The sequence below is a fragment of the Thermobia domestica genome, chromosome 2 (genome assembly GCF_964235325.1).
Source record: "Thermobia domestica chromosome 2, izTheDome1.hap1.1, whole genome shotgun sequence".
Classification (NCBI taxonomy): Eukaryota; Metazoa; Arthropoda; class Insecta; order Zygentoma; family Lepismatidae; genus Thermobia; species Thermobia domestica.
In genome coordinates this window covers 275,735,575-275,753,221 of record NC_137455.1, presented here as the reverse complement: position 1 = coordinate 275,753,221, position 17,647 = coordinate 275,735,575, and the positions used below count along the sequence as shown (strand labels likewise).

Sequence of the window (17,647 nt, the reverse complement as noted above, 5' to 3'; positions counted from 1 at the left end):
ACCCCAGAGAAAATGGAAGTGACGAATAAGAACGTTAAAATGAATGTACGGTGTGACGAAGGACAGTATAAAGAGCGACTATGTAAGAGGCATTGGTGATACCCTTAAGTAAAACAGTTGCAGGATTGTAGGCTGATATATAGTAGGCACAATGAGCGAACTGACAAACATGTGGTAAAGAGGAGGTCTGCAAGTAGCAGGAAGAAGACAGGGGCAGAATTAGTGAAATAAATAAGATGGCACAACAAAACGGAAGAGGACAAAAAGAAGAGGGAGAATGGACAAGAGAGACGCCCAAAACAGAATGAAATATTAACATTATGGAAGTAGTAATTATTTTCCCTACTGTAATTAATATTTGTTAACTCTATTTAAGCTACTAATCTACTATAGATTAGCATCTGTTTTCATTAGTATTATTTAATTATTTTATTTCACTAATTTATAGAACAATCAACACTTGATTCAATGAACAGTAACAGATGAGTAATAAAAGTTATACATTTGTTCTATACGACTTTAACAGAAATTAAATCAAGCTGATATAACAGGGCGATTTTATATTTAAAGCTAGTACATTGTTTTTTAAAAAAAATATGAATGTTCAATCACCTCGAGAAATTTCTGAATTGTACTGAGACAATGTCGAAAAGAATGTTACATTTCAGAAATCTATCTGGTCAGTGTAAATTAAGGAAAGGTATCAATTTTCAATGCCTCTACAGTGAAATGTAAGGCCAGATAAACGACAATAGGATGCCGCATTATAAGCTTCAAGTAAATACTTAAATAAAATAAATATTGCTTCATGTTTTTTTATTATTATTATTATTATTATTATTATTATTATTATTATTATTATTATTTTATTTTATTTTTTTTTAACATATTAACCAAAGTGTTAAATACATTAAAAACACTTGAGTAACAGTTTAGGCAATGCACTTTCTTCATCTGACATGTTATGAATGTACAACCAAAAATAATTACTTAAACTGAAAGTGAAAGTAGGTCAAGCCAACTCCTCACAGAGCCATTCGAGTACTGCGTTCATTTTTACATTCATATATACAAAACGTAGGGCACTAAGGCCTCTTTTATGCACGCTGTTGTGGCAGCGGTTTTTCAATCACTGCGTTTTCCAACATTGAGTCAAATGAGTTGTTTTATCCACAGGGCTTATCTCCAATCACCGCGGTCTGAAAATCTTACTGCTGGTATTTACAATCCGCAGCGGTTGAAATGTTTCTATTGACAGTGTGTCATACGGGACTTTCTATCCACAGCAGTTTGGTTCGCAAACTGCCAGCAGCGCTACCAACCCCCGAGGTCATAGCAACATTTTCAACTGCTTATCTGAAGTGATTGAATTTAAACACGAGTGACTTCGGAACGTTTCACTGATGAAATCAAAGCGAGACTGTGCACTTGAAATAGGCTTCGGAAAATTACAAAAACGAAGTTACTGAAATGTCTTCCTTGATTTTTCGTACAAATTCCTGTAAGCACCATAGTACTGTTATTAGAAAGGACATTCCATCGCTTTTCACGCTTTTTTCTACTCTTGTACAAGTAATATAGAACCACTAGGTCGATTTCACCTGATTTCAAAACTCCACTGAGTAGGTTTAGTAACATTAAATTTGACATATTGCTCCAATCTCCCCCACCGAAATCGTAAACGGCACTAGCGGATCTGCGGAGGTCGAGCAACCGTTACCACATCTACGTGTATAAAACACGCCTAAGGAGTATGCTGCTTATGGACGACGGTTTATTAGGCGAAACATTTAAGGAAGTGGTGAATAAGAAACTGCAATTTCCAAAATGAAATTTCTGGAAATTTCCTTTAACACTGTCAATGGGCAGATATCCAAAGTAAAGACAAGTGTGTATACATGTATAATTGGGGAAGTTACGTGACAAGCGACTAATTAAACATTTATTTTTATTTTTTAATTTTATTTATTTATTTAGTTTTTGCACGTGTGGATGTAAGAAGTAAAAGAAAAACTTAATTGAATCTAGGAAGAGGCGGCATAACCTCCTTTCACTTTCTGTTTAATTTTATGTTCATTATGTGTCTGATCACGGCGATGATACATTTCCGGAACGGGTTACATAAGTATTTTTAATATATTTAGTGTTCTGGTCAGTATGTTTATTACCACTTTTGATCTGATGTGTGTGTTACGTACGCGCAAGTAGTTTTCTGCGATCGTCCCATGCACGTGCATAGCACGCGCATTCTTTATTTCAATGTATACATTTAGAATAGTGTGCAGTATATGCGTAATGACTATATGGTATATTTAAAATGGAAAGACACAAGGTATGTCTTGATGTTTTTAGCTGAAGTCCAAAGGAGGTCCTGTCATGAAGGAAAAACCAAATCATGTGTTGAACTACAATAGAATTAAAGCTAGTGTGGACAGAAGTGATTCATTAGTAATTAACTATCCTTTCAGCACGAAAGAACTGAAATGGTGAAAAGAAACTGTTTTTCCATTTACTGATTATGTTCGAAGCAAATTACTTGTATTCTCTATATCAAGAACACAAGTGTAAGGAGAAAAATGGAAAAATTCATTTAGCAGATTTTCGACAAGTAGTAGAGGAAGCTCTGGTCCAAAAGGCTACAACTGGAACCAAAAATATTCCTGGGAGGCCATAGGATCCAATATGTCGATTGACAAGTATTTTGTGGAGAAGGTTCAAGCCACGGAAAAGGAAGAAAAGTCGAGAAGATATTGCAAAATGTGTTCTGACAAAGAAAACGCAATAGACGGCAAAAAGGAGGAAGAAAACACAAGACAACGTGGTGATGTTTTGAAAGCAAAGTTGGTCTCCGTGTGTCACAAAACTTCAAGCTGTATCACACCAAAGCCGTTCATACGTATAATTAGAAATCTTGGTTCAAAAATTTTCAGTTTCAACATCAATAAAATAACAAGCCAAAGCGAACTGAACTCAGAATAGCCTCTTTTGTCGACCCGAGCATGTCTCTGACCACTAAATATAGCGATTTTTAGTTCCTAGGCGATGAGCAACTTGCCCACCGAATTCCGTTCATATCCGGCCCGTAGTTACCGAGAAATAAAGTCCCACATATAAGACGAGTCGAGCCTGTTCCTGCCCAAGCCCTGTCACAAAATATAGCAATTTTTATTTCCTAGACCATGGGTTTTTTGCCAACTAAATTTGGTTCAGATCCGACCAGTAGTTGCTGAGAAATAAAGTACCACATACAAAGTGAGCGGAGTCGACCTTTTCCCTGGCCAATCTCGGCTATCAAATAAAGCATATATTTATTAAAATATTTCACAAAGATAAAGAAAGTATCTTTATTTTGATGTACAAGTCTTGTATATTGAAGAAATATATTTAACATTTTCACTTTCTTTATACAAAAAGAAAAAATGCTTGATTTTTGCATCATTATGTATTTAAATACCTTGGAACCAAAGCTATAATGAGCAACATACAAGTACAGATCCGTATCAAGCTGATGAAAACACCTCGATTTGGAGAAACACGTCAATATCCCGGTTGGCAACAGTAAGGCGGCGATCGCAACGCCGGGAGGTGGTGTGTTAGGGCAAACTCTACAGTACTTGGGGAGCAGTAGAACCATAGTGTGTAGTAAACTGAGCAGACGAAGGGATGTAAAATAGGTGACATCTTTGACTTCCAGAGTAAATTTTTGGCGATAGGTTATGAGCTGAGAGCATGACAAAGATACAAGTGTGTTGGATGTGTCAAGAGGGACAGTAGCCAAGGTGGTGATGACCTATAAAACACATGGCAAAACCATATCAATGAAGAGGAAAAGTGGTCGGAAGAAAACTCTCCGTGACATGCCCTGCCGAGTATTGAAGCAGACTGTCACTCAAAATCGTCTTGCGATTGCAGTGCAAGTGATGGGAGGGACTCACGCAGTACCTTCCGTGCCCTGTGTCGTTAATTACAGTTCGCCATGAATAACATGACCTGGACATACAGGGTCGGGTTGCAGGGCCAAAACGTCTAGATCAATGCGTCTGCTGTCGTGCACAGTAGTGTGTCTAAATTGTAGGTGGGTGAGTGTCGTCAAGCGGCGGCTCAATTAAACCGTTACTACGAAAAGTATGTCATAGCCCTCTTCCATGTTCGTTTTTCTAGGCATATGCATAGCGAAACAGTGTCGGAAGAAAGGCTTCACATTTGAGGTTAACGATTGTAGAAGCTATTATGGCCTACTATAAAAACCAACCTCCGGTGAAAAAGTCGCCAGGAAAAGAGCTCCACGTAAAATTACACCTGTAATACTATAAGGGATCCGTTGATTAGCGTTTCAGAAAAATCCTCCGATCCGACACGCGATGGATCAGCGATTCAATTTGGCACATTCAAGTGTGAACACGCTCATTCTTAATTAATCTGGCTTAATTACATCCGTAAACCCTAAATAAACTTCCTGCACTACATTGCAGAACGAAAAATGAACTGTAGAAAACTGTATGAAAAGCACTTGGCGGGGTCCAAATGGCAGACAGTAGTCACAAAAGCTGAAAAATATGTTCATCTCACTTTCTTTTTCTGAGTCCAACGTCCCACATTTATGCAACAAGACTAAGGGAGGCGGTGATGTTGATGATAAATGAAATGGTATAATGAAGAAAATGGTAGGAAACGGGAGAACACAGAGAAAACAACGAACACGGTGTTTGTGCACCACAATCTTGGCACGATTTGGGATCGAACCAAGGACCCCATACACCAAAGAAGACTACTGAACTACCGAACCAACAAAGTTCTCATCTCACTGTTGGTAGGCGCTTACATGTAGTGATACTTATAGAAAGGACCGCTGCAACTTTGTTCGTCTCTACCGGGAAATTTTCCAGTGTGTATTTATGATTGTTTTGGGAATCAGTTTTGTGGGGAAGTTGTTGGCACAACAAGCTGATAAAAACGTGAAAGCGAATGCAAGTATTTTCCAGGAATTCATTATGATATCTTTCGAATTCAAATTCCATAATTGTAAGGTGTGGACCATACGGGTGAGGCTTCAAGTCATACCAACAGAGCAACTCTGCATTTTTATCACGAAACGAAGCGGGAATTAGGAATTGATGTTTTATTTCGATTCAAGACATTCCTGTGAAGAGTACTGATGCTAGTCCAATGGATTTCTGTGGCTTTGGCCTATCAAGAAGATATATCCAACGCCGACGGCTGCGCACCGTCTGATCTCTAAAAAATTTGTGGAGAGTGAGACCGAATTCTCTTGGCCCATGCTTTGCCAGATTTTGCTCCACTCGATGTCGGACAATTGACCACAGTACGGTAGATCGAACAGAATACCATCGGTAGTAGGGGCAAGCTTATTTCTAAGGTGAGTACCTTTTCAACATCGCACAGTGGACCAGGAACTCCGAAAACCTGGTCGAAATAGGAAGTCGTGTTTCAATTTTATGAAGCTTGGTATACATAGGTTTAGAAGGTCGCTTAGTACGAATTTGATACTTAAAGGGGAAAATTCAAAATGGCGGATCCAATATGGCGGACACAAATTGCAAAATATGTGAATATGTGTAATAGGGGTATAGATATTACAGAACAATTGTATGTGAAAACAAGAACAAATGAAATCATGTTTGTCATACATTATTAAGTCTCGAAAGATCGCAAACTATCGCAGCCACTTTTTATACAATCTATACCACAAAACAGTCTTTTCTTTTATGTGCGAATTGTCTTTATTAAATGTGTTTTGGTTTCTCATGTGTTTCCCATGTTAATTCTTTATAAAACGTATTGTCGGATTTCCTGTGCTTCCTTTTTTACATTCTCATTTCACATCGTTAAATTCACATTACTCATTACTATGTATTATCCTCAAGGTTTGAATGTAAAGCAAAGTGAAAAAATAGTTACAGAGGTACTTACATGGCTAGTTATTCAGTCAGACTCATTACTTGTTGCATACATGGGGGGGGGGGGGCTTCAGGAGGGAAAGGACTTCCCGAAAAAGTGTCTGTTTTGTTCAGACGGGCTATCGGAAGATCGAAGAAAGGGGATCAGATGTCAGTAAGAGACGGAGCATAACGTCTTTCACTGTTTTCTTGCTAGAGCACTTCCGTGAGTGATATTCTCGGTGCTGCTTAATGTGCTTATTTCTAACCTCCTGGGCCTCTTCGGACATTTATCCTATCGGAAGCAAACAATGAGCAATGATGGACTGGCTATAAGCAAGAATCTTAAGAACTGAAGCCGGCATATAGAACCACGGATAATTTGCAGTTCCTGGATATTATTTGCCCACTCTTCAAATCTGTCTGCGTCAATGTCCAGCCTTAGAATAATGCCTGTAATAACAAGCACTTCTCGATGAGTTTCGTGTGGAGGCTCGTTATCATGGCTTCCGCTTCCGCATTCTGAAAAGAACCTTCTGGCCATGTTGCCTTCATTTGATGTTCGGCTGCCGTCTGCCCTTGTCTCATCAACAATGAGACCTAACTCAGCTTTCTTTTGGATGTCATCCTTCCTTTTCTTCACGGATGATTGATCTTCTTTCCGGACTTGCCATTTCTGTATGTTAAGTCTTTAGGCTACATGAAGCAGCCACTCCACGAACCTAATTCAAGCATGTAATATAGAAAGACAAAATCTGAAGGACTTGGGATCTTCAGGCTTGCTGATAGAGGTCTTCCTGTAATTGCTCGTATCTTTAGGTTTTGTGACATACATAACAATTTTGTGCAGTATTTGCCGTCTACCATCGTCAAATGGATGTCGTGTTGCATGTCGTACGTGCTTACAAGCGGGATAAATATCATGCCCCAGTTTCTTCGCTTCACTCCAAGGAAGCTGGTACTGGTGTTTAGTTAAATTTGTTTCCAAAACAATGCCAGAGCCTTATCTGAATCGTACAAAGTTGCCCTATGTATTTGGATTGTGTCCAGGACTTCCTAATCTTGGTCGCTCTAGTTGGAGTTACCTCGATTCCTTGTAGTACTTTAGACTTCCGAAGTTCTCTTTGTTCTCTGTACTTCATCGCGAATGCGTAAGCAAGAGTGGTTCCACTCTCGGTTTACTGAATTGCCTGTTTTTCTCCTCTTTGATATTTCACTCTTTCTGCAAGGTCTGCCTCTGTGCGTCCGACTTTTGCCGAGGTCGATGGCTGTGGTTCCCTATCACTCAGATTAGTATCAGTATCCAGCCAATTCGCATACTGCTTTTTGGTCAGCACTACGTAACATCCCACCATCTGATATTTCATCTTCCGCGAAGCGCAGGAGCTGCTGCTTTTTGGTTTCTCTGTTCCCTTCTGCATTCTTCAGAAACTTAAATAGCTTTCTTTTAGTTATTTTATGTGACATTACTTTGAAAAAAGAACAAACTTGGTATTAATATGGTGTATTTTGGTTAGGAAATTTCACACACTATCCTCAGTAAATATGCACTTACAATCTTAACGGGCAAAATTGGTTCACTGTTCCAGAAACATAAATAATTCGAAAATGAAATTAAATTTTTGAGTTTTACGTCCCACGGTTATGTCGGTTAGGCTAAAGGAGACGGTGATGATAAGTAATGAATGAAATGGTGGAATGAAGAAAGTGGGAGGAAACAGGAGAATCCCGAGGAAACCCACGCACACGGTGTTTGTCCACCACAAAGTTTACTTGGCGGGGCTAGGATAAATAATTCAAGTACCACATTAGCAAGAAACCTCACCTTGTATCCGCTTTTTCCGGATTACAAACCTACGAAACCATAAAAATGTGTTTTTTCTTCGTGATTTACAACTTACTTCTCCATAAGCATCCATAGAATTGATAAATTACATATAATGTGATAACTACATGTCTATCATTGAATTATAATATACACAGATGAAATAAACAATAGTTACTCATTCGTGGATATGACGCTAATATGCGTAAAAATATCGCGAACTTAACCTTCTCTAACAAAGAAAATACATATTAATACAGAACATTTACGAAGTTCACTTTGGCGTTCACTCCTGACCAAAACATTGAAGATACGTCAGTAACACTGATAACTGTACATGACTGGGACCTTCCTGGATTATAAATGTTAGGTGATAGACCCTTTCATAAACTTTCATTTTTGGTGTTTTAGCCAGGTTTTGGGTGTTTCTGGCCCCTGCGCATCAGTCCGATACGTATCAAACAACGTCTTATGTTACATGTTAACAAGGCATGAAATTTTGCATAGAATAATACTTGATGCACAGAATACAAATATCGCACTCCCTTCAACAAGTTTCGGAAATTCCCCTCTACAAGGGTGAACGAAGTAGACCTGAATCGTTGCACATAACGACATGTTATTTGAAGAATTTTGGAAATTCTACTTCATAGGTATAGGAGGCATTTAATACGGACGATGCATAAGGATGACTTCTTTTAACAAAGCATAAAAGAAATTCCAACTCGAAGATATGAAGAGGAAATTTAGTTACTTTTGAATCGCTACACATAAATCTATGAAGTTTGGTATACAGTATGTGCATTTTGAGACAGACAACAGGGATAATTAACCCACTTAGAAGAGTTTTGCAAATTTCACGCAAAGGATGGGAGGTAAACTTAATATTACAGTTAAGATGAAGAGGGAAACTCTTTTAACTATTACAAAATAGTTAAAATATTACGAAATTCTTTAAATGGATTTCCTGATACCAGAGTAGGAATATCGAACAAAGTTATACGAATTTACTATTAATAAATTCTGCATCAAAGGGGTCGAGAAAGAGATTATACAATTAATATAACATATTCCTTTTGAATCTCTTAGTGCAAAGAAACAAATTTTGGAATATACATACAGAGTAGGTAGCTAGCAGAAATTCAATATAGTGAATGCAAATAAGAATGAAGCTTCTGTGAGAGGCGGCTCTGGGTTGAAAAATTTCCGGAACTCAAATCAACGAGATTCTCGAGTAGTAAGTCGGAGAAGTCGCAAAAACCGATGTTCCAACAACCGAGTTCAACTGTACTTTTCACTTACCTCCTTCCGGGAAAAGGACGGATACTACTATTAGTATTGAGATAATTTATAACAAGATTCCTCTCTTTTTCTAATTCCTACAAGGTGTTACAAAACCTTGAAATTATGGGGAAGGTAATAGAATATGTACGGTACGTAAGTAAAATTAACTTACTTAATAAGGATTTAGTAACACGTATTTTTGTTGAGTTTTACGTTTCTTTGTTTTATTCAATAGCTTCTTTACGCCTTCAATGTCTTCATTACGTTTAGATGACTTATCGCTTATTAACACACAAATACAATTGATGTTCGGTTGACAATGGTGGGAAGTAGCTGTTAACAAGGAACTGGTTCTAGATGCCAGATACTGCAAATCGACAAAATGAAGGAATTCACTCTAATGACACTCTTTTGAGACACTACAGAGTTCACTTTCTCTTAACTTTATAAATGATTTTACCCTACTTATGTGAGTCCTGTCCAAAAGTAAAACTGAACACGTAACTCTCTCAGAACGGCTATACCATCGTCTAAAGGTAAAAGCGAAGAAAGTATCTTCTTCGTTCCTTTGAATTTTCCCCTGAAATCCTACCTATCGAACTATACAAGGTGTTCGATATCACCACAAAACGAGGCAGATGGATTTTCACACGCAAATATGACTAAAATTATTAATCAACATTGGTGCACGAATGCGTCATTTTGAAGTTATTGCCAGCCGAAAATTAGTCAGAACGATATAAAAGAAAAATGTCATATGAACGAAATGTCAGGTAAAAGAACATAGCAGCTATTTTGCACCTCGATTCAGTGCCAGTGGATATAAAATATTAGCCAGTCTTTAGATTTTAACCTATCACTTTTCGTTTCTGTAAGACCTAATTGATCTCCTTCTATGCTTCGAGGGTAACCCTGTTGCCGCCTCTGTTCCACATCCATTGGTACATTAATGGAATCTAGACTCGAATAAGTACTATGATCTATCCAACACTTCGTTTTCGAGTTCTGGTTCTTCATTTCATCATTTCGACCAATCTTCGGCGGGGATATTGCAATTGTCCACTCCTTTTGGTCAATAATACTCTTCATATTTTAGTGTGAAGCTTCATTTAACCAATTTTTTTTTTTTTTTTGGCGGTGTTTCCTAACACCTTTCTAATTTTGGGAGTGAATAGACTTTCAGTACTTTCGCGTATTATTTTCCGAATACATTTTGACACATATGAACAGAATTACTATCATTTACGTTATCTACATTGAAATCTCAAAGAAAGAATGACAGAATATTATATATTTCTTACATCCGTTACCCAAAAGCTACAAAAATAAAATTAACTTACTTAATCGAGATTTAATAATAACTGGTACTTTTGTCGATTCTCTGCGTTTCTTCCTCTTCTTCGTTAGTGAAATTATTTGCTTCTCTATGCTTTCCATGTCTTCATTACGCTTCGGTGATTCATCCTTGGTTGTATTTTCTTCCTTGGGTGTGGAATTTTGTGTATTTGCCGCAACCGTTGCACTTTTCATAAGAACGTTTGTATAGTGTTGAAGATAATCGGTAATTGTCATTCCTACAAGAAAACATAAAAGTAAATAGTACAGAAAATATGTTATTACACAGCAACATTGGATTATAGTTATATTAAGTGATACACGAGGTAACAAAAATATGGAATTACCTGACAAAAAGCACTTACCCTGACTAATATGGTGTGGGAAATCTTTGGTTGCAAAATAGCTTGCATTCTCCTGCAATGGATATAGAGAGGTCTTATATGGTTTTCAAGGGAATCTTGTAACATTCCGCAAAACGCGCTCGCACATTTGTCTCTAACACTGACAACAAAGACTTAATAAAATAAGAGGGTTGCGGTGGCTCAATAACAGAGCGTTCACCACTAATACGTGGAGTGCGCAATTAGATCCTAGCTCGCGACAAACACCGTGTGCATAATTATCTCAGGGTCTTCCCGTCTCCTCCTACTTTCTTCATTCTATTGGTCATTTTGGAAAATGGCATCACCATTGCGGAATGAAGTTTGAACAACTGGATGTACTATGATTACTCAAAATGGTCACACAGATGTTGGTAGTGATGATGTGTCTGCTAGAATACCATAATGTAGCTGCTCAAACCACGAAGGAAGCCTAGCTAAATAATAATAATAATAATAATAATAATAATAATAATAATAATAAACTCTTGGCAGCAAACAACCCAGATTGTGCGCTTGAGATGGCGTTCTCCACATGCAAATTCGGCCGGAAGTCTAAAACACTGTAAGGATTGACTTATTCGACTAAATGATTGTCTTCACTTGTTCCACAGTCCAGTTTTTATGACTTTGGATTCACTATCTTCTCTTAGTAGCATTTTGATCGATTATAAATAATTTTAAAATTCCAATTAGTCCATAAATACATTGTTCGTGAATTAATTCCCTTCATACTGTTTAGGTAGCAGCAGTCATTTTAGCAACTATAATTATCTACATTTCGTCACAATCCTATGCAATGTTTTATGCCTCTTATCATTCAATAATACATTCCGTTCATGCTGGTGATTAGCAGATGTCGTTTTCCTGGTCGTGCTATATGCGGCCATGATCTTGGATATGGTGCCTTGAGACATATCTAAAATCTTCGCTAGTTTGGTTACGGAGGTACCTATCATGAGTCCCAACAATTTGTGTTCGAATTCTATTACCTCTGATAATTCAATGGTAACTGTACACAACGCTGTTTCGGATGCAAATTTTGCTTGCCACGTGTTGAGATTGTACCGGTGGTTGAACTGGATAAAAACGGCAGTGACACGTACAAACTCCGAAACAATAAACATGTCAAGATCAGCCATGCATATCAAAACGTTTCTATATTTTTACCACTTCTATACATATCCAGTTAGTTAAACTTTCTTGTGTGTGATTTCTACTATCATTTTTCTGTACAGTATCGCTTTTATAGGTTCAAATCAAATAACAAATACACAAATAAAAATATATGCTGTCAATGTCTTCATAATTTGAACAGCTTTCTCCACGTAATACTATGCATATAGATATTCTTTCTTACATAACCGTTACGTACGAATTAAATCGATCAGGATCAAACACGACACAGCGGAAAAATGGAACTGATTCTGCGGGGATTCGAATTACTGGGGTAATGAGGGAAAATTACTTTCTGTAAAGAAACAAAAGTAATCCATGGGGGACATGTTTATATGGAGCTGTACTGCGAAATTCTTGTGTGATAATTTTCTTCTCAACTACAAGTCAAACATACTATTTGTATTAAATTCGTATTAAAAGTAATCCAGTAGGAACATTATTATTAATTACTGAAGATGCAGACAGACCTAATTAATTAAATGGTTTACGAATTTCTTAGGAAAAAAGGCTGTAATAATTGTCTTCCGTTGCCATATAATTCTGCGGACAATAATTTCTGATTGAAATTTGCTGTAATTGTTGGATCAGTTAAGGACATCAACTGAAGATTTATTTTTAGATTGCAGAAAGTACTTTCCATCCCAAATAAATACGAGCTGAGAATAATTCCTGTTCGTTATGAAGAAGTTACTAAAACGGTGGGAGTATAAAGATTATCCGTGTCTGTATCTGAGTGTGTCCGTAAAAAAGACATAGTAATACATATATTTTTGCCGAAACAAAAATGTTTCCCTGTATTATGGGTGTGACTCCTATTGAGAGGTGTCCGTTAATGGATGCTTCACTGCATTGTAAAGAATAGTTAGGCACATGTTAGAGTAAGCAGGCATATGTAAGACAGCATCTAATGACAGTATGTAAGAGAGAGAATAAAAAAGTAAGATTCAGAAGTTTAATCTGCGCATTCTCCTTGTAGTATTTGAATATTGTTTACCTCCGCTACTAAGTTTTTCGTACAGCCGTTTTGAAGTGAACAACACACTTATTTGAAAAAAGAATTTTATGGGGTTTAAATGTTCTCTTGTACCTTACTGTACATTGTATATAAACAAATACAAAGGTGAATCAGAAGCAGACTAGCTTCATGAAAAGGGAGGTGATAAGATATTGGGAAGGGCTCCACACCAATTGGTCAGAGAGGATGTGTTCGGAAAAAAAAACTTCCTTCTTGAGATTACTTAGCCTATGAAACCATCATCTACATACACTAACACCAACAGATAGAAACACAAGACTCTCAACATTAACTTTTGAGAATATCAAGGTGCTGTTTCAGTTAACATTGGATTACAGAAGACAGCTGTAACAACCTGGCAATATGTCTGTAACTTCAGGTTAGAAAACCTTATACCTACTTTGAAATGTTACTACGAACAAAGATTCACAAAATACACGAACTGTTTTATGTATTGTTGAATTAAAACCTGCGAAAAATATTAAAAAAAAAAAAAAATTAGTGATTTTGTTTTAGCTATATATATATTTATATATTTATATATAGGGTGTTTCAAAACAACACCGACAATGTTTGGGAGATGATTCCTAACACCAATATAAGACTAAAAGTATAGACCAACATGGGTGCACAAGTCTAACCGGCATATCCGTGGAACGTAAAACTGAAAGATTTCATTTCATTTCATTTTTTTCAAATGCTTCCTTACGGAGTTATAGGTTGCCGAAAACATAAAAAAAATGAACTTTAAACGTCAATAGCTCCAAAACTATGGGACCTACCGTAGTCGGGTCAAGACTTCACTTAGAAACTAATATGTGCCCTATCCAAAAATCTATGTTTGAGAATCTTAAGTACTCACGCAACAATTTTTATGGAGGAAGTTTGACTACGGGCATATAATTTGAAGTACTCACCAACTACCTCTATAAAAATTGTTGCAGAAGTACCGCAGGATTCTGAAACATGCATATTTGGGTAGGGGACATACTAGTTCGTAAGTGAAGTCTTGACCTGACTACGGTAGGTCCCATAGTTTTGGAGTTATAGACCTTTAAAGTTCATTTTTCCATGTTTTCGGCAGCCTGTAACTCCAAAAGGAAGCATTTGTGCACCCAGGTTGGTCTATACTTCTTGTCTTATCTTGGTGTCAGGAATCACCTCCCAAACGTTGTCCCTGTTGTTCTGGAACACTATATATATATATATATATATATATATATATCAAAATAGTACTTAGGAATTACCCACGAAGAAAGATTAGACAAAATCTGCGTGATCAGACGAGACGAGATCTTCTAGTAGAAACGGATACACTTTCCGAGATGAGACATCACTTTCATGACACCTTCCAAGACAGCTTAAACTCTTGTTTCGTAGGCATGTCAACTAAGGAACTTATTTGAGGCATTATGCTACACCTGAAACCAAACTCAGGATGACACGCAGATGATGCATGTAGTGTTTTTACTTGGCCACAAAGGTATACTCCTACTCTGGAAAGCTATTCGTTGAAGTTATTGGTATGTGAAGTGATGTAATATATGTATTTTTAATTTTCAATGTTTTTTCTTTCCTTTCTCTTTTTTAAGCATAAACATGTTGACAGTATATTTGAATGAACACAACATAGTTTGTCACTAATCTTAAAAAAGTAATTTCAAGTGATTATTACACCACGAATTGTATTATGTACGGATTCATAATGAATCTGCTGGGTCTAACGGTTATAAGAGGTATCGGTTCTGACGAGTCTATAGATTTTTTCGGGGAAATGGGCTGAAGGGTAATGACCAGAGCTCACATTCGATCGAGTAAAACAAGTCATCGAGTAACGAGCGGGCAGACGTGTCCCGTTTACCCGAAAATTCCGAGCACTACCGGGAAACGATATGAAATGTAAATCAATATCGAAAAGACGAAAGTTAAGAGAATATCCCGTGGAGAGACGCACTTACGGATCAGAGTACAACAAAGAAAGCTTGAAGAGATCAATCAGTTCAAATATCTAGAAAGTCTTTCGATGAGAGACGTTTACTGCATCAATTAGATCAGATCATGAACTGCTGTTGCTTAACAGGCATTCAACAAGAAAATATCACTCTTAGCTAGCACGCTTAATACTGAACTAAGGAAGAAGTTGGTCAAATGATATATATTGGAGTATTACACTGCATAGTTCTAGGACTTGGATATTACGGAAGTTCGAGAAGAAATACTTGGAATGCTTCGAAATATGGTGTTTGAGGAAGATGGAAAATATAAAATGGATAGAAAGAGTAACAAACGTAGAGGTTTTAAAAGGATGGGAGAGAAGAGGATGTTTTTAGCCAGTAATCTTCGTAGGAAAGCAAATTGGATTGGACAAATTTTCAGAAGATATGTCTTCTTCATAACGCTATAGAGGAGAAAATGGAAAGAAAGCGTAGAGAAGAAACTCATAATTGATCGATTTGGGGAGGAGTAAAATATCAGGATTAAAAGAGTAAGCTGAAGATCAAGAAACGTAGATGAAACAATTCCAGACTCGCACCTAAGGAAAGAAAGAAGTCCCTATTAGTTTCAAAACCTGCAGACAGGCAGAATACTTAATAATAAAGAACTCACCCGAACGGGATGAAACTTAGCATGGTGATACTCCTTGACCTGCTACATAAGCGCATGAAATATTTGTTATGTGGGCTTTTCGTTCCCGAGTTTTGGGTGTCAAATTTTGAGTCAGATTTTCAAAAGGCTATATTATGTTGTGCACGTTTTCTGTTCACAAGTTATGGAGCAGTAAATATATATATATATATGTCAATTTATTAGGGGTAATAAAAACGTAAAACATTGTATTAACAGCATTAAAAATCAGAAGATCAGTCTTGGAAAATAAATAAATAATTTAAAATCATATGAAGGTTTTTTAATTTTTTTTTTTTAATGCATAGTTTACTTTCTGGGAGGTTATTTGTCCTCATAACGAAAAGACACGTGCGGACACAATGCCGCTCATAAAAGGACCTTGAACATAAGAACTAAAAAATGACTTCTACAAGCAAAAAGGAGAACGAAAGATTAATGAATATAGAATACAAAATAAATAAACACCAAAATTAAAACAAAGGTCTTGAATTTGATAAAATAATAACTAACAAACATACAATAAACAAAAAGAAATAAGTACATAACAGTAATAATCATCAAACAAAATAATAGAGAAGTCTCAGACAATGTTAACTATCTCAGTCTCACGAATAAAATAGATAAAGTCACTAAAAACAGCCTTATGTGCCAAAAACAGGCGTTCTCTAAGATCACAGTATTCCGGATTTGAACAATAATGTGCTTAATACAAAGCAGGTTGATACATTCTTCGTAATATGGACGGTTGATGTCTCGCACTAAATAGAAATTTGAGAGATGTTTGTGCCCAATATGCAAGCGCTCCAGGATTCTTTAATTTGGCAATTATTACCAGGCATCTGCCAATTGTTCAAAATAGTTTTCATGGAATAGAGCTCATTATCATTGGTCTGGTTTCAAGCAAATAACAATGACATACAGTCCTGTAGCTATGGCACCTCACAAGAATGTCTTGCATGAGAAAGTGTTACATACGTACATTCTGCAGGCTTCATCCAAGGACGTTTTGAGACAGCGCAGACATGCTCACGACGCAGTGAAAGCTGAAGCACCGAAGATAAGAAAAAATTAACTACAGTTAATTTAGAAAAGAATACTGAACATGGGTAATGCAAACTATAGTCTGAGCTGTTTTTGACTACAACGATGGCACAGCTAACAGAATTCTTATCTTTCGAACCATCCACATACGTAACATTAAAATCACGACACTACCCTAACTCTTGCTGGTATTCCTGAGTTATGTGCTCCTTATCATTATTCCAGATGGCATGTACGAGAGGAAGGGATAAAAGATGAAGACAAAGGAGATAGATAGAAAGATTTTCTGTTTCATCATGGCCAACGCATGCTGTTAATAAAGTAATGTCACACAAAAACAATGATAAAATAGAAAATTATGAAAACAGAGAAAATAATATAAGGCATATCCCAGAAAGTTTTGCTCTATTTTTGTGTCACTGTTTCGCTAAGACCGGGTTTAATAATGAATTGATATACATATTGTGGAATGCGAGTAACTTTCCTCTATTAATGTGTTGCTATTTTTCAGCTAGGACATCCCGAAAAATAGAATGTGCCAAAACGTGACAAGGTGCGGGAACGAATTCTGCGTTGTTAGTTAGAAAACAAGACGAAATTGCAGAGACTCATCGTAACATCACCATGAACATTGAAACAAACAACTGAGAAGTTCAGGGATATCCACAGCACAAATGAAAAACCAGAAAATGAAAGAATAAATGGAACAATTGACAAAAATTTGGAACGGAAAGTACTAAAACAAATCAAAACGACACCTATTGTTCTCTATGCGTGATTTAGGCAAAATGTGTGGAACAACAAAATCGACCATTGAATGAATAAATATAAAATAATAATAATAATAATAACAATAAAAATAATAGGAACAACGTAAGTCCTACAGAAAACAAAAAGCGCCAACGGTATCAATTAACAACAAAATATTGCTATTAAACAAGCAAAATTGTTATATCGCTTATTGATTACCAAAAGAATCAGTCTTGTATTCGATGAAAAACCTTACTGCAAATATAATCTTTCCAGACTTGCAGGACCACTGTATCTTAGTCTGCATATA

At 36.7% G+C, this 17,647-nt stretch overlaps 1 protein-coding gene across 3 annotated transcripts in view; it reads right to left on the bottom strand.

Annotated features, from left to right (window-relative positions):
- LOC145678505 (uncharacterized) overlaps window positions 1-17,647 on the bottom strand; it is a 393,685-nt gene that overhangs the window by 217,324 nt on the left and 158,714 nt on the right. For all 3 annotated transcript variants that reach the window (XR_014130402.1, XM_081748725.1, XM_081748726.1), the window contains exon 8: window positions 10,347-10,580. Coding sequence is in view for 2 of the 3 variants with exons in the window: in XM_081748725.1 (XP_081604851.1) it covers window positions 10,347-10,580 (234 nt within the window). In the remaining variant the exon portion in view is untranslated. The remainder of the gene's footprint in view (window positions 1-10,346; window positions 10,581-17,647) is intronic.